The sequence below is a fragment of the Parasteatoda tepidariorum genome, chromosome 9, assembly GCF_982258835.1.
Source record: "Parasteatoda tepidariorum strain Cologne lab strain chromosome 9, Ptep-v5.0, whole genome shotgun sequence".
Taxonomy (NCBI): domain Eukaryota; kingdom Metazoa; phylum Arthropoda; class Arachnida; order Araneae; family Theridiidae; genus Parasteatoda; species Parasteatoda tepidariorum.
In genome coordinates, this window is record NC_141763.1 from 96,546,820 (window position 1) to 96,569,439 (window position 22,620).

Sequence of the window (22,620 nt, forward strand, 5' to 3'; positions counted from 1 at the left end):
ACAAAAACAACACTTATAGAACATAGTAGAGTAGCGAGAAGAACGTCTCTCCTCTTCAAACATAAACATCGCTCATTATATCTTGTTAGCGCAACACTAACAGGTGAGGAATCTAAACTGAAACTTTAAAAGAGGGAAAGTCCCAATTCGATGGCGTAGGCGTGATAGTTCCGATGGCTAAATACACGACATACAGTTGTCAGGCAAGAACAAAACAGGTTGTCATTGTCAATTGAAGAAACAATCATCCCTACTATTATTGTTTGTTGTTACCTGAGGGGGGGGAGTGTCAACAATTCAAGTTTAAAAATAACCATTCTTATCTGGAAGAGCTTATATCTACAGATGGTAGAAAAAAAATTGGTGATGTAGAAACCACAACCTCAGGAATGTGTAGAGGAGAGACCTACTACATTGACTAGCAGTACAAGAATGAATTTGAAAACCACAATGAAAATAAATGAAAGAATAGATCACTTTATTTCAAAAGACTTTTATTACACTGACTGAATTATTAAAATTACTCAAAGGCAAATAGAATTACATCTATGTAAAAGATAAGAGTAAAAATAAAAAAAATCAATGAAAAAATTTATTACCTAAGTTACAAGATCAAGGTAGTTTACCAGTATGAGTGCGATTGTGTTTAGTTAGTGTACTCTTATCTGAAAAACTCTTATTGCATATACTACAAGAATAAGGTTTCTCACCAGTATGTAAACGACTGTGCACAGTTAGACTACCGTTTTCTGAAAAACTCTTCTGACATATACTACAAGAATAAGGTTTCTCACCAGTATGAGTGCGATAGTGTCTAGTTAGTTTACTCTTAATTGAAAAACTCTTATTGCATATACTACAAGAATAAGGTTTCTCACCAGTATGGATACGATTGTGTTTAGTTACACCACTCTTCTCTGAAAAATTCTTATTGCATATACTACAAGAATAAGGTTTTTCTTTAGTATGAGTGCGACTGTGTCTAGTCAGAATACTCTTCTCTGAAAAATTCTTATTGCATATACTACAAGAAAAAGGTTTCTCCCCTGTATGAGAGCGACTGTGTTTAATTAGATGACACCTTAATGGAAAACTTTTGAAACATATTCTACAAGAATAAGGTTTTTCACCAGTATGAGTACGATTGTGTTTAGTTAGTTCATACCTATCTAAAAAATTCTTATTGCATATACTACAAGAATAAGGTTTCTCACCAGTATGAGTATGAGAACGACTGTGCACAGTTAGACTACCGTTTTCCGAAAAACTCTTCTGACATATACTACAAGAATAAGGTTTCTCACCAGTATGAGTGCGATAGTGTCTAGTTAGTTTACTCTTAATTGAAAAACCCTTATTGCATATACTACAAGAATAAGGTTTCTCACCAGTATGGATGCGATTGTGTATAGCTACAAGACTCTTCTGTGAAAAATTCTTATTGCATATACTACAAGAATAAGGTTTCTCTTTAGTATGAGTGCGACTGTGTCTAGTCAGATTACTCTTCTCTGAAAAATTCTTATTGCATATACTACAAGAAAAAGGTTTCTCCCCTGTATGAGAGCGACTGTGTTTAATTAGATGACACCTTAATGGAAAACTTTTATTACATATACTACAAGAATAAGGTTTCTCTTTAGCATGCGAGAAAATGTGCACATTCAGACTACTCTTCTGTGAAAAATTCTTATTGCATATACTACAAGAATAAGGTTTCTCACCTGTATGAGTAAGAATGTGTTTAGTTAGATTAGACCTATCTAAAAAATTCTTATTGCACATACTACAAGAAAAAGGTTTCACACCTGAATGAGAGTGACTGTGCACAGTTAGATTAATCTTCTGTGAAAAATTCTTATTGCATATACTACAAGAATAAGGTTTCTCACCTGTATGAGAGCGACTGTGCACAGTCAGATTATTCTTCTTTGAAAAACTCTTCTGACATATACTACAAGAATAAGGTTTCTCGCCTGTATGAGAGCGAATGTGCACAGTCATATGCTTCTGAGAAAAATTCTTATTGCATATAACACAAAAATAAAGTTTCTTATTAGTATTAACATCAAGGCTAAACATGTTACTGTCTGCTAAAGAACTCATATTGTATAAAATGCAACGGTATTAATCTGTATATTACAAATTATAATTTCAAAGATCTAAATATATTGCAATCATAAGATTTTGTAAGAGTGAACTGTCTTAAAGCACGTTAAAATATATTTGTAGAAAAACTTCACTAAAAATTTTACTCAATTTTCTTTCACGATACTATTGTTGGATACTAACAACTAATACTGGACATTATTTTAAAAAACTAAAGCAAAAGGAGTACTTAAATTGTTATAAATACATCTAAGTTTTACAATGGAATGAGTATCAGAGTAATTCATAGTAATAAATACAAAGCAATAAAAAAAATCATAGAAATAAAAAATTCATACAGTATTATAAAAATCCTATAAGGAAATTATGCTTTCTCTGTGGCTGGCAGTAGAAACAAATTTTAAGATAACCTATTCTTGGCTATTATCTTTGGTTGTCTTCAAGCACCATGAAATTCAGATCAATGCATCCAACTATAAAGAGCAACATTGAGAAACAAATTAAAAGTCATAAATGGCCTAAAATTTATTGTGCATTAAAATTTAATAATTTTTTTTTTTGTAACCATTGAAATAAAACTTAAATTATGCTAACAGATGCAATAAACTTTTGTATAGGGCAAAATAAACAGTTAACACAGGCTATGGGGGGATTAAAAAATTGGCTGACCTACTTTAGACGTCAAAAATGCATCGAATTATTATTATTCTTTTAGATAAACTATTTTGAAAATTAATTGTTTGCAACTTGTTTCTTATAATCATGCAGTATTCAGAATAAACTTTGTAAGGTTTATCATATTTTGGGAAAGACTTAAAAAGAAATGCAGTCCATGGATCGAGATTCAGACAGAAAGTAAAGGTTTATGAACAAAATGCAAGCAAACACATACAAATTTAAAAAGAACGCCATCTTGAGGTATAAAAAGACTGACAAAATGAAATTTAAGATTTACATGCCTGGTTTCATTAGAATATTTACCACTGTTCAACCAGTCAATAGCAGTTTGGCTATCAGAAAACATAGTAACAGGAGCATTAATAAATTTTTTACAGTTCATTATCCAAATATGTTCTCAAGCTGTGTCAGTCGCAGCAAATAGTTCAGCTTCACATGTTGTAAGTCCTACACATATTTGTTTTCTACTTTTCCATGTTATAAGAGAATTAACTATCATAATTACACAACCTGAAAAAGATTATGCTGCTTCTGCGCTGCCCCAACTTGCATCAGCACTACGATTTAAAAAATCGAATTCTTTACTATAAAACACGACTCTTTTGAACCGTTCAAATATTTCAAAACTCTTTTGGCCAAAACATAATGCCTTTTTTTGGGGACGTATATTAAATTGTGATAAATAACTAGTTACAAAAGTAATATCTGGTCGGGTTCTATTAGCTAAATATAAAAGTTCACCGACGATTTCCTGATAATCAGTCTACTAAATCATCAGTAGGATTAAAACACCTATCTTAATTATAGGAGTATTTGTTTTCTTACAATTTTTCAAACCATATTTTTTCATTAAAGTTTCAATGAAATGAGTTAGAGATAAACCAATTCCGTTTTCTTTGGTTGAACTTGAAGTGAAATCTTAATGCCTAAAAATTTTGAATCATTAGTTGTTACTTTTAATTCAAATGTTTAATTAACTTTTGAAATGATATCCTTGTATAATTTCGAATTATTAGAAAATATTGCTAAATCATCTACGTATACACAAATTGCGAAAACATCATTATCATTAATTCTAGTAGATACACAATTGTCAGATGCAAGTTGAGTGAGACCAATCTTTTTAAGTTCATTTTTTAACTTAATATGCCAATTTCTACCAGATTGAGGTAAGCTATAAATACTTTTATTTAACTTGCACACTTTATTTGTACCATATTTATCTTCAAAACCTGGAGGTATTTCTATATACAGTCGAACACCGCCATAGTTAACCGTCAGCGGTCTCAGTAATGTGTCCACTATAAACGATGGTTGACTATATCCAAATTTTTTGCATAAGACACTTGAATGATTGAAAATTGGGTTTGCAATTTTACATAAGTTATTGAAAAAATTATTAACTAATTAACAGATAATAAAGCAAAAGTTAATGAAAAAAGTACTTACGTCGCTTAAAAATTAGTTTTAAATTAAATTTTTATGAAAAAAATTTGTGATTTTTGATTGAACACAATTTGATTTTAAATAGACTTCATCAATTTTCTTATCTACAATGTGCAAAGAATACAAGATTTTTTGATCTACATTTTCTGTAGAAAAAATTAGATTAAGGACATTTATGGCTGATTTTACTTCAGCTATAGATGGTGCTGAAAGTTAATTTTCTTCTTCAACATTTTCTTCTAGTAATAAGTCTTCTCTACCTTCGTTCGTTTTATTTCACTGACAATGTCATCATCGGTAGGAGTACCAGAAGTACATACTTCATCATCGCAACATTCAAATTGCTCAATAACGTCCTTAAGGAAAATGTTCACTCCATGTTTTTTTAGCCATAGAGAAATAGGTAAATTTTCTTCCTCATCTTTGGAATCTTTTTCTTCTAAATCCTTTGAAAGACCTGCATGTCGGAAACAGTTGCGGATTGTAGCTGATGTTACTTGCCTCTATGATTTTTCTAGCAAAACTATTGCTTCCAGAAGAGAGATGTTGCATCCTGAGTCCATGTTGTTTTTATCATAGTTATCTAAAATATGCATAACTAATTGCCTCCTATAGTGAAACTTCAGAATAACACCCTGGTCCATGAGTTGCAACACAGAAGTCGTATTTGGTTGTAGAAATACGAGCTTAATACACTTTAAGACTATTTAAATGGAGTGAGCTGTGCAATTGTCTACAAGAACAATTTTACGATTTACTTTTAATAAAACACTGTCCCACTGTCGAAGTTCGTCTTAAAAAAAATGGGAGGTTATCCACGCTTTTTGATTGGCTTTGTAGTTTACGGGCAGTTTTTTTTAAACATTTTTAAAGCACATTGGTTTTTGAGATTTACCTATGACAGTTAGTTTTCGCTTTTCCGAGCCATTCATGTAAGCACAAACAAGAATTGTTATTCTTACTTTGGAGACTTTCCCATTAGTGCATTTTTCTCCTTTAAATTTTAACGTCTGATTGGAAATCAATTTGTAAAATAGTTCAGCTTCGTCAGGATTAAAAATGTCTTTCTCTTCTTAATTCTGTATAATATTCGGCCACACTTCAGTTTTCCACATCCGTTGCATCAACACTAGCTTCTTCTCCAATAATCTTTCCTGAAGAAATATTATTCCGTTTTTTTTTTTTTTTTTTTTTTTTAATCTATCCAGCCATCTATTCGAGCACACAAAATCCTTTTCCTCTATTTTTTCAGCAAACTCATTCGCTTTAATTTGATGCGTAGGTCCGGTTACAGGAAGATTTCTATCTCGCTGAGTGCTGAACCATTTTAACAAAGCTTCTTGTTCCACGCAGTTTTTTCGACGAAACCATATTTTTGTCGTATGCGGCTAGAATTGCACTTCGATTTTCCAACCGTTCGAAACTGTAGATTTTGACAAGGAAAATTCCTTACACAGTGCCGATTGATTGGTTCCATGTTCAATACGCCTTACAATTTTGACTTTGTCCTCTATCGAAAACGCTTTTCTCTTTAGAGAATTTGCCCTTTTCCCTGCTTTTGAAATAAAAATCTTGTTTCAAATAAATAATGTAAGAATGTGAAGAGAGCAGCTGTTGAAGGAGCTAAATTGTTCCCCTTATTGATTGTCAAGGGGTGATTTGTAAAGAATATGGTTTGAATAGATAAGAAAATTCCAAAAATTCAGCAGGTGGCTAAGTTAACAAGTTGTAGAGAAAGCTTTATGAAAGGGGGCAAAGAGAGGTTTGCCAGGAAGAGGGAGTATAAGATAAATGTTGTGTTTAACATTTATTACAGTATAGTTAAAAGTGATAAGCATACAGGAGTGAAATATGACACATTGTATGGGAATGCATTCATTTTCAGTCCCAACACCTGCAAGTTTAAAGATGGAGGATTGAAAAAGATAATTAAAGAAATGAAATTTGAGTCCACTATAACCGAATTTCCAAGTTCTCAGCTGTTAACTATAAGTGTTAAAAATAACATTATTCAAATAGGAGTACGGACGGGACCACTAAAAAAGTTCACTACATCCGAGTGTTCACTATAGTGGGGTTCGAATGTATACAGTTTCATCAATGAATAGGCAGTTTTAATATCAAAAAATTTAACTAATAGATCCAATTTTGCTGCTAAAGAATGATTTAACATTTACCACAGGTGAATACGATTTAGAATCAACATTTTTTATTTGATTGAAACCAGCTGCAACCAGTCGCACTTTGTAAATTTTGTTAGTAACGTCATTTTTAATTGTATACACATATTTACTTTTTATTATTTTTTTCCTTCTTAGGCCTCTCAATTAATTCGGAAACCCTATGTTTCTCCATCGAAAGAAGTTCATTTTCCATTGCGAATATTTATTACTATTTATCAACTAGTCATAGAGGAACAGATGATCCTTTCGAAGCTAAGTTTGCGAATATTTTATTTTTTCAGAACGTCTTAAAGCGGAGTAGTTTGTCTATTTTCGATTTGCGAATCGGTACTATCTTGAGACGATTTATGAGAAACAGAATGTTCACTCCTTGATTCGGATGGAGGGGAGTTTTGGGTTTCAGTTTCGATTTGCAGTTGAGATATATTAAACTGGGTCAAATCCTCAATGTTCCATATGCTACAATCATTTTTGTTTGTCAGAAATTTACTTCCTCTTAATGATTCGGTAAATTTCAATTACACTCTCTTCAATTACAATATTTTTATCGACATCATATATTTTATAAGCGCGCCTTTCTCTAGAATAACCGACGAAAATCCCACGTTTTACCGGAAAATCAAATTTATTTCGGAATTGTTTAGGTATATTAGTAATTGTTTATATTTCAAAAAATAAGAAAAGTTCATCCCAGAAAAATCATTCACTAGAACTAAAAAATATCTTGAATTCCCTATTGAATCACAATTTATTGGGCGTGCTAGGTCCGCATGGATTAACTCTAATATAGAATTACTTTGTGCAATAATAATTGCTGGATGACTCTTATGGGTTACTTCACTTACGTCACAAGATTCACAATGGTAATTTTCAAAATCTTTATAATTTATGCAAGGATATTTTGCATTTTAACCATGTATTGTGGATTTAAATGAGAAAGTCTTTTATGCCAAATATTATAAGTATCCAAATTACTTACTTCATGACATTCTAACTCAGAATTATTTACATCATTATAATCAAATGATTTAGGTGAGGTGTTATGAAATGATTCTATTAAAATTTCAAAACGATTGTTTACTTTTATAGCTTTTAAAACTATGCGATTGTCATTACTTGAAATCAAAATATCATTACCATTAGATTCAATTTTATAACCTTTATCAATTAATTTAGATACTGAAATTAAATTGTTTCTTAAATCTGGTTTATATATAACATCCAGTGGCGTACGCAGAATTTTTTCAAGGGGGTGCTCATAATTTTCTGAAGCTACTAAAAGAAATTCGAGTATGTAAAAAAGCACTATTATTTCCCTAATTTAGGCAGTTTTGACTTTTTATTTAGACAACACTGTTTAGTTAAATTTTGATTTGATTTTTTTACGTTTAAGAACATAATGTAATATCTTCTCGCATGTAATATCCTCTGAAAAAAGTCCAATGTCATATGGGTGGGAAGTAACACTTTGAGGGCCACTTTCAATTTCATCAGATTTTGTTATGCTAGAAATGTTTTCTTCTACGGAAGTATCACATTTCTGTACAACAGAAAAACTTACATTGTACTCCGTTCCCCCTTTTATATAATTTTTCACCGCATCTCCAAAATTCTCGAATGGTCTCAAAGACGACAGAACGTCTAAGATTCCAGAATCATCGCGTGAAGACCTCGCGAATGACAGCCAGTCTCGAAAAGTATCGCGACTGGCAGAACAGAAAGGAGCCAGTCCATAACAGTATCACGTGAATTTGGTTTCAAAAGTACAACCCTATTATAGTAAATGTTTTTTTCAGTATTCTGAGAAATACCGTGAGATAAAAAGATAGGCATAAGGCAAATAAAAATATATAGTCTTAAAAAATAATACCCGCATAATTTCTACTAAAATGTTTATTTTTGCCATTTTGTCTGAGCTCAAGGGGGGTGTTCAAACCCCTAAACCCCTCCCTTGCGTACGCCACTGATAACATCAAATATTGTTAGATTTTTTCTGCAATTATCGACTGTTGTAGTAGCTTTTACAATAGCACAACTTTTAAAAATTAAATTTGACTTGTTACCTGCTAATTGTATCATTCCATTAATATGATTTATCCTTTCAAAAAAGTTTAAATCTCTTACCGTGTGTGAAATAGCACCAGAGTCTAGAATGAAAACAGTTTTGTTTTTACCGGGAGCACTAGAATTTACGCAATGTTCTTGTTCGGGCGTAAGAGCGAAATTTTCACTAAAATGTTTATCTTGACTTGCACAATGAGTGTTATTGTTTTTGGTTTTGCTCATGCCCGATTTATAGTTCGAAAAAGTTCTTTTTTTTTTTTTAGATGCTGGGTTTTGATTTCCCTCGTTCTTGCTTCGGAAATAGCAGTCTCTAGCTAGGTGATTAATTTTATGGCAGATGAAATATTTTTTCGTGCTTCGATTTTCATATTTATGTTTTACTCCGAGTGCTTCAGTTCTTCTAGGAATATCACTTTTTAATTTTGATAAGCAGCTTCCTTCTTCTCTCAGTAATTCTAAAATTTCATCTATTTGTTTTTCACTCTGGGTTTTCAGTTTTCAGGATCTCTCTTATTTTTGAAAACGTTCCTCGTAAACCTCTAACTGTGTAATAAACATGTTTCCTTTCTGAAATTTCCAGTCCCAATGACGAACATTTCGTTTGAAGTCCTCGTGATCTTGCAATATAGTCTGAAACATTTTCATTTTCTTTAATTTCAAGATTTTTTACTTTCCTATTTGCATCGATTTTGCGATCTTCGGTTTTACCAGAATATGATTTGAACTTTTTTCCCATAGAATTTTTGCATTAGTTTTGTTTGCGAACTGAAAACTTAAGTCACCAGAAAGCGAAGTTGAATGTAGGTTACTGTGTCATCATTGTTTAGTGTCCATTGTTCCTGCAACTTTGTATCAAAAACTACATTAAAATTTTTACTCAAATGTCTCAGCATAATGAGTTATAGAGTTACTGTTGGATACTAATAACCATTACTGGATATTATATTTAAAGACTAATGCAAAAGTAGTATTACTAAAATAGTTATAAATACATCTAAGTTTTACAATGGAATGAATATCAGAGTAATTCATAGTAATAAATACATAGCAATAAAAAAAAATCATAGTAATAAAAAAAAGCATACAGTATTATTACAGTGCTATAAGGTAATGAAAATGCCTTACTTTCTCTGTGGCGGGCAGTAGAAACAAATTTTAAGATCACTTATTCTTGGCTAATATCTTTGGTTATCTTCAAGCACAATGACATTCAGAACAATGCATCCCACTATAAACAGCAACATTGAGAAAAAGTCTTAAATGTTCATAAAATTTATTGCATATTAAAATTTCATCAAATTCTTTGCAACCATTAAAATAAGTACTTAATCACGCCAACAGGTACAATAAACTTTTGTACAGGGTAAAATTAACATTCAACACTGGCTATAAGGCGATTACAGGCAACATTCTTATAACCTTAAAAATATACTGCTTAAAGAAAAAATATGGTTTAGAAATATTTATTGTTGTAGCTGTTCATTGCTTTAATTTACTGCTATTGAAATTTTTTTTTACAAAAATTACATAATAAATATTTTTGAATTTTTCCCATCTAAAAAAATGTTCATGTTTAACTTTAGTTACTATGGCTTAAAATATTAAAGAAGAAGTGAAAGTATACAAGAAAAACATTGTTGCTATCATATAAAGTCAATACATATTCATTCAGATGTGCATCTCTTCAGGAGTCAAAAAACGTTGTGTTTTTAAAGAAAAAAAGAAAAAAATGAAAAAAATTTTACTTTTACAATAGAAATGGCACAAATATGTGAGACACATGTGATCATTGTCCTAAAGGGGTTTAAGTTTGAAATATGCATTATGAAATAACATTGTATAAAAAATAAAAATGATTGAAAAAACTCTCAGGGAAAAAAAAGTGGAATCACGATAGAACGAAGCGTGTTAAAAGTGATTTTTGAATACTAACAAACTGTAGTTACTGCAACCTGAAATTCGAGAAACGTTACAACATCGCATTAATCAAATACGAGTATATAACATTGTATAAATATGAAATTAAATGAAGGCAAAAACTGTTGGGGAAACAACATTAATTTGCAACATTATCGCACTGAATCGAGTGTGTAAAAAACATTTACTTTAAAGTGAAAAGGCAAGTAGCAATAACATAGTATTAAAAAACCAAAGGAAAGGTCTGAAAAAATTATAAAAACTCACGAATGCCTAAGGAAAACACTGGAAATAAAACTATAAGAAATCACAATGAAATCAAATGAGTCCAAGATTGATTTTTGAATAAAGTATTAACTAACAATTGTCACTGAAATACGTGTAACATAAACATCGGATTAATTAAAATAAGTATATTTAAAAAACCATGTTGGAAAAAAATGTGCTGAAATTTGACAATCATTTGACAGATAAAACGATTATAAAACTAAGTAAATTTAGGGTGAATCAATTTGAAATTCTCCAATTTAAAATCCGTGAGTCATAACATTGTATAAAATACAGCACAATTTGAAAACCCACATAAAAAGGATTGAAAAAATTCTTAATAACAGCTGACATCAAATATAATTTAAAAAATTCGACAGTGTGAAATTATGCGTCAAAAAGAGATTACCCAAATTCGCATGACATAATAACATATTACTAAAAAAGAATCAAATTTTTGAAAAGGGAAAAAATAATAATATAAAACTAAACATTTTATTTACGTTGCTTTTTTTTGAAGAAGAACTTTTAACGTACAAAAATGAGAACTTTTAAGAGTGCTTAATCTCTATGATACAAACTTATGCTCTATTAACTACAGTTTAAGGTAGAATGGCTCTCTTGCATTTCAAGAGGAATTCATTTATAAGTGGAAATTGTCTATTTTTCTTCACACATTCAATCCTCTTCTAAGCCATAGTAGATCATATTGTTATATCATGGGTTTAGAGAAATATGGAATCGTTCTTTTGAATCAAATGGGGGGGGGGGGGTAGACAAATAAAAACTTAAAAAAAAGTGATATAAGTGATTAAGCCTTAAAAATAGTGAATAAAAGTTACTATTTTTTAAGATAGTAACATTAAGTAAGAAAAGTTACTCACGCCTAGCTCTGCGATTAAAGTATTGGCTTCAAGTCGCCCCTTTGTGCGTCAAAAATGCTTCCCATTTGCATTTTATTATTATTGCTTTTAAATATAGATGGCATTAATATGAATATATTGCACTATTCTGAAAATTATTTTATTTATAGCTTGTTTCTTAATAGGTTTAATTTTTAGGAATAAGCTTTATGGTTTATCATTAATTAGGGAAATGTTTAAAAAGAAAGCTTCACATTAAGATTTAAAATTTTCAATTTTTGAAAAAGTAACCACAGGTTTTAAAAAGTTACCACAATTTAAAATGCTACAACTAACCACTGGCCAATATGAAAGTTTTCGAATTTTCTCTATAACTATACTCATAGGTGAGGGAAAAATTTGAGTAAAAGGGTTCTGGACAGTTTAAGACAGGACGGTTTAAACCGTGGATTAATCCATTCTGTCCTAAACCTTGCCAACCCTGTTAAAAACGACTGACAAACCAAAAAAAAAAAATCTCAATTGCAGAAGAGTCACATTTATGAAAACCTCTGGTTAACGCGATTTAGGGAAGGTTACAAAATCTAAATTGTAGAACTTAATTCTCACTTTAAATTTTAGATTGTGGGGAAAATTTAATCCTATTATAAATTTTGATTAGCAAAAGTCTGTGAATCAATAGTCTTCAGATAGACGGAATACCGTGAAAAAAATCACATGTCCTGCTCCCAGTTTCTAGACCTGGAGAAATAATACAAAAAACTTGGGAGTTCCGAAGTACACCCAGAAGAAAATCACCATTGAATGCTAAATGTTGTTTCATATCGTATTCAATGCTGTATTATCAGTTTCAATCAATGCTAAACGCTTCAATCAGTTCCAACTTAAGCCATAAAAAAAAAAGCAGAAGTAACGAGATGTTTCTAAGAAGGAAAAAAAAAATCAGATTACACATCCTTTAAATTAATGTGTCAATTTTTACAGGAAAAAAATAATACAGAAAGCGAAAAAAGGAAGATAAACAAAGGAAATTCCACTTTGTTAACTAGCAATTAGTAAATAAAAGTTGATGTGGCAATATTTCCCAGATAGCAAAATGAGGTTTATTTTCACTCAGCAAAAACTTCTTAATGTAAGCCTAAAAAGGTTTGCTACGCGGTTTACATGTAAACCTTCTAACCTTAAAACGAGATTCGTGACAATCTGCTCTATTCTACGCACATTACCCTAATCCAAAACATTGAAATAAAAACCTTCTATATAAAAACCATAAGTCGAGGTTGACTAAGGGTTATCAAGTGTGAAAAAAAAATCCTTCAATAAGGCTAGTCTCAATGTGAAAATAATTTTAAATCTAGATAATTATAATCTTTCCTTTTGTAAAGACTTGTATGCTCAGCTAAAATCCTAAGGGGAAATTTTTAAAAAAAGCTTTAAAAAATAATTTTTAATCCTTTCAGGATTAAAGGTTTAAAACTGCAATATTTTTGCTTTATTGAAAAAAGGTTTTTTGCACAAACATTTTCGCGACAATAAAAAGAAAATTCCGACACAAGGTTGTCGTAAGGTTTACATTACATTTCTGGGTTTGTATTTCTGATATTTAATCTGAACTTTTCAAATTTTTATTAAAAATGTATCAAACGTACCTTTCAAAAAATACTAAAATTAATTTTAATTAAAAATTACCTTTATCTTACATTTTAAGCTGAAAAAAAAATTACAGGCTAAATAAAAATTTAAGTGTTGTTGTCGTCTTTTGACAAGTGCAGAAAAGTACAAGTCAAAGCAGTTGAGGTCCATGTTGAAGAGGGTCGAGGCAACAGAGACTCACAAAAAAAGACACTTAGGAGAAATTTAAGCAAATGAGAATCATAAAATAATTTATTTAATTATTATTTTATATTAATTTTACATAAACTTTGTTCTTACAGAATGGGGATATTGGGTTTTAAAATCATGTGATTATTATTCACAATCTTTGATTTAAGAACTCGAAAATAAATTTTGCAATATTGGATTTTTGTATTGTGTAAATGTCTTAAATTGTGTTGCAGGATTTTAGTAGATCTGGTGAATATAAAGTGATAAAGGATTTTAAATTCACGTAAATATGAATCGCGTTATTGATTTGAAAAAAAGCGCAAATACAAAATGCTACACTGGATTTTTAAATCACGTGATTAGACTAACAATGAGTAACTCTTAAATCCTATAAAATCCTATAAATAGGAACATTGATATTTAAAAGTGCGTGAATTTGTATCGCAATGTATGCGGATTCCGAGGTTTCAAATTAATTATGAACTTAATTTACACTTTAAATTTTGGATTGAGGCGAAAATTTTGTCGGATTATTAGCTTTGGTTTGCGGAATCCCACGAAATTAAACACATGCTCTGCTCTTAGTTTCTAGACCTGGTGAAATAATACGAAAAACCCAGGATACAATCACCTCTAATGCTAAATGTTTCATATTGTATACAATGCTACATCACTGAGATTTGATAAGGCAATGTTCAAATTGTATTGTTTGAGCTTTATTCATCGAAAATTGCAGAAGTAACAAGTTGTTTCCAAGAAAAAATATCAGATCAGATTAATGTCTAAATTTTTACAGGAAAAAAAATATACAAATTTAAAAAAAAGGGAAGAAAAACAAAGAAAATCCCTCTTCGTAAACTAGCAATTAGCAGATAAAAGTATATGTGGCAATATTTGCATTTCTGAAACTGATCTAAGTAAATTTTTATTAAAAATGTATAAAATGAACATAGCAAAAAATTCAAGCTAAATAAAAATTTAAATAAATTAATAATTGTAAAATAATTTATTCAATTTGATGTATTGGAGCTTACGGATGCAGTTTTGAAGGCACACAAGGCCATTTAATTGTCCATGGACACGATAAAAAAATTTATTCAATTATTATTTTATAAATAACAAAAGCACTTACTTTTCTTTTTATTGCAACTTGCAAAAAAAAAAAAAAAAGATTTAAGATTGCTGATTTTGAAATTTTTTTTGAAATTTTTTTTTTTATACTGAATAAAAATTTTTTTACCAACTTGTTAATACTGAACTGAATTGTACAAACATAATACCGAGTTGTGTTAGCATAGAAAAATATCAAGGTTATTCCTTGGTGTCCAACATAAAAAAATGAACACAAATTTCTTAGAAAAACTCTTTTTTAAAATATAAATTAAATTTAAAATCATCTAATTTTAATATCAAATATTTAGTACCTACATCATAACCTATCAAAACAAATTTGTTTAATAGAAAACCACAGGTACAAATGCAGAAAGTTTTTCTGACTGGTACGAATGCTGTACCAGCTGCAAGCAAATGTTATAAAAATCAAAATTAAAATATATTAAAATAGTAAAAATTTACTAAATTAAATTTGAGATCCCACTCACAAACTTAAGAAATTATCCCTGTAACAAAATCGCATTGACATGGCAACATTGTTGCTGAACGTTGTAGAGTTCTTGGAGAAAGATTTTTCTTTTGAAAAGTAAAAAAAAATTCTTTACTTTTCTTTAATACAGAAATTTACATGTAATATTTGAATGATGCATTTAGATAATAATTTTTTGAAGCTCTCAATTTACACCTATAGATTGCAAATCGATGTAATGTTTCGCTTGTATTTTAGGTACGTTATTGATATCACGAGGATTTTAAATATCTTGGTATATTCCTAACAATAGGGAAAATTCAAATCATGTATATAGTATTTACCTTTAAGGCTATAATTGCATCAAATTTTTGGCAGCTATAGCTATTGATTTCTCCATAATTTTTAAATCTGAAATTAGGAATTCAACAACCAAATCTCGAAACTAAACACGCACTTGAGAAGTACGATTCGTGCAATTTTGTAATCAATCATTTTTTTGGCAATTACTACAGAGGATTTCATGTTTAATTTTTTTTTTCATAGTGATGACTATTTACAAAATGCTAAAAAGGAAATAATTTGTGCAAGGGTATTGTATATTTGAAATCTTCCATTTTCTTATTATTTTTATTAAAAAATATCATATAGTTGCTTGCCCTTGAGTGGCTACTAATTATAGGACCCTTCTAATTGGTGCCTTTCTGTAAAGTTAATTTTAGTTTCTCGTGATATTGGCGTAGATCATGATCAGAAAACATTTCCGAAAATCTCGCTTTTAAGACATTATCCGTATTTTCTTCAAGAAAACAAAAAATTGACAAAACAAAAGATATCTTATTGTAAAGTAATACTGAAAGAATTCATAAAGTACTAAATTTTTTAATGTACTGATTCATACACAACATGAATACTCACTATTGCTTTATGACGAAGCTTTTTTTCCTTATTTCAATTGCTTTTTTTTTCTTCACACAATTTCAAATTAGGCTCTCTTTCAGTATGATTAAAATAAAGACATCAGAATAAGATAATATTCATACAAATAAACTGAATAAATATTTTTAACAAATACTCTTTTTATAATTTTGATCAAAATTTAAAACATGGAGTCTAGAGTAGCTTTAGGATCCATGATTTAAAGCAATAAACATAAACAAACACAAGAATACGACTTTTACTTCTTGTATTTGCCCAAATAAGGATCTATAAAAGTACAGATCGGTCTCAATCTTGGGTCTCTATCTTTTAAGGAATTGGTAACTAATTTTAAACCATAGTTTCTACTACAGAATGGCAACAAGGAAATGATAACGTCGGATCAATGGGCTTTTCGCATTGTGATTGGCTGTTGACTATCACTCATGGTTGCAAGAATTTGGGAAGTTATCGCGTTTATTGTGAATTAAAATAAAAATTTCAATAATTTTGTGCACGCCTGTCTGTGTTCTCGCGTAATCTCGTATTTGGTGTGATGAAACAATTGGTTCATTGATGGATTGTGTTTACATTTATTTCGTAAACAGACACTGGAAAAGAGGAGATTTGTGTTTAAAAAAGAAATTAGGCGAAAATGTTTTCGAATTTTTAGATATTTATAAATGTAACAATAAAAATGAATGTTTTCTTTGCTATGTTTATTATTTGTTTTTAAATAAAAGTATGTCATTTTGATATTAAGAGTATGTTCTTAATACTTTGCTCTTAATACTTTTAAATTAAGTATTCTCTTATATGCTTAGCTGCAATATTTATATAATTTTCTTACATTCTGTTGTAAGCAAAATAAAATTCGGATCTAAATTAAAAGAATAATTATGCCATGTAATGTCTAATCATCCTATGCATATTTCCTAACATTTGTACTTAATTATTAAGCATTATAATTGTAACATAAAAAATAATTCTGGAGTAAAGTTCAAATTGATGTTTAAGTGTTTATATATTATGTTCATTCGACATTAAAAGTGTTTCTACTTCTAACATTTTATAAATGAATTTGTAACCCGCAGTTTTAATAAAATAAAATTATCGCTAGTTAATAAAACTATGGCAAGAGAAAAATTATCCGTAAAATTTTTATGTGGTTATCAATTATTATATATTTATTTGGAAATAATGAAAAGTAATAATATATTTGTGAATCTAAGCACATCATGATAAGCAATAATATTGAAATGATAAAAATTCTGTGGAAATAACAATAATATTGGAAATGAAAAAAATTCATGTTACATGAAATTTATTTTCGAATAGTTGACTACTTACTTTCATGATGATAGATTATATTTTTGATTACATATTATTTACTGCTGTGTATTAAGAGTTAGGTCAAATGTGCATCAAGTGGCAGTATAAAAATGTTGCTTTTTTTAAACTTACCACTGCTTTATTAGAAAAACAATTTTGTAACAATCAAATAATAAATATATAAAAATCTATATTTGAAGCATATAAGAGTAAAATTTTTTATTTTTTGATTTAGAAACTATCAATCAAAAAGATCCTTTAAAATTTGAATTATATTTATATAATAAGTAGAAAGAAATATTAGCAAAGGAAAAATTTCATAATGAGTCATTGAACAATATATCAATCACTTTTGAACTGATCCCCCTACTATTTTAATGAAATTTGGTGGAACATGCACACATGATAAAGTAAACAATTCGAACAGTTTTTGATTTGAAATTTGTCCAAGTTATAAACACTTGAAAAAATAAAATTTTCACTGAAAAAACCACTAACTTGCATACATATAAATAACTGTATTTTTTTTTTTTTTTTACTTAAAAAAAGTTACTTTAAGAACTTTTATTTTATAAGTTACTTTTTTTTTACTTTAGAAGAAAGTAAATGGTGTTTAAAAAAAGATTTGAAACACCATTGCAATAAACCTTTCATTTGATACCTTATATGACTTTCTGAGGCTAGGTCAACTTTCAAAGCAACCTGATTTGACCTGTGATATGTGGTCTCAAAGAATTATGAAAGAAATATTTTTTTTTAACTACAACATTCTTCTACACCTTTCAAATTTGTAGCATAGAAATTGAAATTTAAAAAAAAAAAAAAACATTAATTATTGCAAACCAAAATTTTTATTAATTGAAAGTGGTATGCTGTACAACTTTTTTCCCCTTTGGGACATTTCATACAATATACATGGAAAACTGAGTAAAAAGCCTAAAATTCTTAAACCAATATATAAATCAATGATCATTCATACCAAAAGTAGTATTTATCCCATACTTTTGTCTCCTAAAATGTATCGAAAATAACATTTTTATTTTTAGCAAGTGTATTATATTTTTCTTATTAAAAAATGGTTTACCTTTTGATATGGAAAAAATATGTGAAATAGTTACAAGATATGAATAACATTTATTTCATAGAAAATATTTTTTTAAATTATGATTGTTAACTCTGTTACAATATGTTATGAACAGAATTAGTAATTTTTTAAACATATAAGCATTATAAAATTTTATGAAATAGTTAGGAATGATGTAGTGCTATTTTTTTGTTAATTATTTTTATCTCATTAGACGGTATGAAAAAATCTTAACCTGTTGTTGTTAGTACTTCAACCTTCTAAATGATCTGTGATTTATTTACTTTCAATATCAAAGGCTTCTGTGGGTACGAGTATGACAGTGAGGGTCCATGAGGCTGTAGAAAACGTATCTTAACTTCTTCGTAGTTTATATTTACATCTAAAATACATCGTATCCACCATTGGCTGTACTGCAAAATTACAACATACCCTCTAATATCTTCTAAGAGCAGTTCTAAAGGATGTAACACCACTGACTGGATCTTACTTTCAGATGAATTTTAATACATTTTCGTTTTAATTGATGTGTGGCTTTCGTGTCTGTTTTCATATATTTTTTTGTGTACCGGAGATTGTGTGGCTTTTCAAAAAAGTGTCTCTATTTCTCACAATCATAATATGATTTTATAATACACAAAATTTGTTTATTGAACACAATATTAAAAAGTGTAAATAATTTACTCTAATTTTTATTTCATCAAAGTTTTTTTTTTTAATTTTTTATAGGATTGTTTTGTGTTGAATGAATATCTAATTTAAATTGGTCTAAATGTTGCTAGCATATATATATATATATATATAGATTTTTTTTTCTGAAAAAGTTATGTATGAATGCTGAAACATGAAGGAAGAAATTATTTTTACAGTACAACTATCGGTTTATGTTAAAAGGGCATTTATTTTTTATGCTTTGTTTAGAAACATAAAGAGACCAAAGAACATCTTAAGGGATTGTGGATCTCATTTCAAATCAGCTTAAGTAAATAGAATTAAATTGTTTTTTATTATTTGAATTAACAGTATTTGTTTATGCTTACATGGTTACTGCTACTTTATAGCCTAAAATAATAATTTCTTGTTTTGTAATCAAATGGAGAAGTGTATTATTTCTTCTTAGTCTAAATCAACTACAGTTTAAATGGTCATAAAAAGTATATTTAATTCTTAATTTATTTACCATTCGTATCAATGTTAATGTACTCAAAGTTTGGTATGAAATAAAACCTAATATAAAAAAGAAGCTGCTTTTGTACATAGTCTTAAAAAAAAGCTACAAGTAAAGTAAAGTTTCATTTTTTCATAACATGTTACACATATATAATTTTTTTTTTTCATTTTTTTATCATGGCTAAAATAAATTTTCATAAATTTAATACAGAAAATGAGATTTGTTAAATATTTAGTTAATTTTTTACTCATGAAAAAAATATATATATATAATTTTTATTTTATTTGCATGTATAGAATTGGCCTTTTATGTATAATCTGCACTAAGGCTCTTTCTCATACTGTTTAGCAGTTTTGGAATTTTGACATTTTTTTCAAAAAAATTATTGAATATAGCTTTTTTTATTTTATTTATTTTTGTCATTTCTTAGATGACCCTTTGACTATCCTTGGGCTGCAACCCGCAAACAGTAAGCCTATACTTATCCCCATGATTCATGCATAGAATAAAAAGGCATACCCCATTAATTTAACAGTACTTTTTATTATTTATTTTTAAATGTTTATTTGTAAAATCGCTGTTTGAACTCTAATGCACCATTGAAAAAGATTTTCCTTAGAGCATGAGTGGTGAGTTTTCATTGCTTATTACTAAGGAAAATAGTGAGGTTAACTGGTAATCAATAAATAATGTTTCAATTTTGATTTGCTACGTTTTATATATGGATTAATTGTATTTGAAGAGAAGTGTGCTTAGGATAAAGCTCAAACTGGACTGACTCTTTCTAGATGAAATTTCAGTTATAGTTTAATGACAGCATTACCAGAATTGACTACACTGTTCCAAACATCAATGATATTAAAGAAAGCTCATCAATATTTGCAACATGCCTGATAAACCTAGTATGAAACACAAGGATAAAAGCAGCAGAATTTTATTTATTTACTTTTTTTTTTCCAGAGTGCCTTCGACATTCTAAATGGTCCTCAATATCGTTTGAACACTAAGTTGTTCTTTTTTTCGTAAAATCTATGCAACTTTTTACAATAGCTCATTCTAAAGAGCGGTCGAAAATATGAGCACAAATGCATGGCAATTCGCATTTCCGTCGTATCTATGAAGTTAAATTCAAGAATTTAAAAATATTTTCACATTACAGTAAAATTTATTTGTCCAAAACTAATGTTGAAGTTCCTTTAAGAATTAAAGATTATTTGTGTTTTATTCATTAATGATTATAAAAAGAAGTGTATTTTAAAAGGTATGAAACATTTTATATCATTCTTAACATCATAATTTTTCAACATAATTTTGAAGAGACGTAGTAATTACAAGAAGTTAAAAAATGATATTTTTAAATTTTAGGTATTAGAAAAGCTATTTATCTTATTAAAATTTAAATTTGATTGTGAAAATTACCTAATTAATAATCACGTAAAATACTGTATATCATACAGGGTGTTCTGTAATTACATCTAACACGTTGTGAAAGCTGCAAATTGATATTTCATAGAGGAGAAAAAATGACAACTTCATCGTATCAGTTAAATTAATTGGTAAATAGGCGGTATGAAAAATAGAAAACCAGTTTGAATGGCCGATGACACACGAACGTGTTAAGTTTTAATCGCCTTCTAAGTTTTGTTTTCTCTAGTAATCACAAGTTTTTAGTCAATCCCACCTTCATCAGTCGTGATTCATTAAATTTTGATTTTTTTTTCCCTTGCCTAAATATTAATTTATGACCCTTAATGTGTGTACTCGTTTTTTTACTTAAATTTCATCAAGGATTTTAAAAATATACATTAAGGTTGAACTTTATGAAATGCCCTGTTTAAGTTGAAACCTTTTATTGTTTTTAAATGAAATTATTACGACAACCAGTTTCGACAACAATGATTGTAATAGGATGATTTGAATGCAGTCATCCAACTCCATCCAAACTCAAATATGTTATGCAGTTTAAGTAATGATATTTAAGAGCTTTAAATCTGACTCTAAAAAAAAAAAAAAATCGGGATATTACTGAAAAATATTGTGATTGGAGCGCGTGGTTTTTATTTTATTTCATAATCGTCGTTCAACAGCCGACCCAATTTTGGGTTTACTGTTACCAATGTTCAACAACGTCGCCTTGTAATTTTGTACCCAATCCAGAAGACAAGGGAACTCCTGGATCAAGTGTTGGGAAATTTTTTTTATTGAAACTAACCCGCGTTTGCGTTGCACGAAGAAAAAAACCACGAAATCCTATAATCCGTCTACCGTGGAGGATATTTTGCATCAGCACTGTAGTAGAGGCAAGCCGGGTGCGGAATTCGTATCGACCAGCCATTATTGGGATTCGAATCTGGTTCACCTCATTCGGAGGCGAATACTCTTTCCCTTGGTTCCATCTTCACTGAGTATTAACTCTACAGGATGTTCCAATTTTATTGATTGGTACCAATTTTATTGTTTTGTCTAAATTTAGTCATCTTCAAAATGTAAATAGCAATTCGATCGTAATTTAAGGAAATAAACGGTTTTTTTCTCTTAATCCGCAATGATTAATGAGAAGCAACCATGAGGGTTGATCAGCAACGTAAACAAGGGGCGGAACTTTCCAGTTTTTAATTATAAAATTACAAAACTACGGAGTTGAACATTAGTGGTCGTAAACCCAAAAATTGGATCAGCTGTTCTACGACGGATATAAAATAAAATAAAATCTATCTATTTTAGGCCTGGATAGTAGGGCACTGAACCCATGCCCAAGAGTTCGTGGGTTCATCCACAGCCGGCCGAAGACTGCCCGTGTAGTAAATGGTGACTGATGCAAGTTAAATCTATCGAGTTGCAAAGTCGTCCATGTTCCTATAACAAATCAATACCTCTGAGGGTACTGAAACAAAAATTTCCTTGTCTTCTGAATTTGTTCAAAATTACAAGGTTACAGAGTTAAACATTAGGAGTCGTAAACCTAAAATTGGGTCGGCTGTTCAACGATGGTTATAAAACAAAATCTATATTTTAAATAAGGCGAGTGAAAAAGTCTTTCTCACAGTTCAAATAAGGGGAAAAATCAAAACTGTTACTCGAGTAACCAAAAGTAGATTACAAGACAGGATGTGAATATTAAAGTGCAAGAGCGTTTAGTTTAGAATAGTAAATTAAGAAAAAGACTTCGACAAAGGAATAAC

The 22,620-nt window shown here is 29.4% G+C and overlaps 1 protein-coding gene across 2 annotated transcripts; it reads right to left on the reverse strand.

Moving 5' to 3' along the window:
* Positions 1–459: 459 nt before the first annotated feature.
* LOC147804378 (uncharacterized) lies at positions 460–16,108 on the reverse strand. 2 transcript variants are annotated; one of them, XM_087152452.1, is made up of 3 exons: positions 15,852–16,108; positions 9,606–9,708; positions 460–2,582 (listed from the first exon to the last, which is right to left on the reverse strand). In XM_087152452.1, the coding sequence occupies exon 3, from the start codon at positions 2,104–2,106 to the stop codon at positions 613–615; it is 1,494 nt and encodes a 497-aa protein (XP_087008578.1). In that variant the 5' UTR covers positions 2,107–2,582; positions 9,606–9,708; positions 15,852–16,108; the 3' UTR covers positions 460–612. The 2 variants fall into 2 exon arrangements, with proteins under 2 accessions (XP_087008578.1, XP_087008579.1); XM_087152453.1 differs by lacking the exon at positions 15,852–16,108 and adding an exon at positions 15,278–15,296.
* Between the last annotated feature and the right edge of the window lie 6,512 nt (positions 16,109–22,620).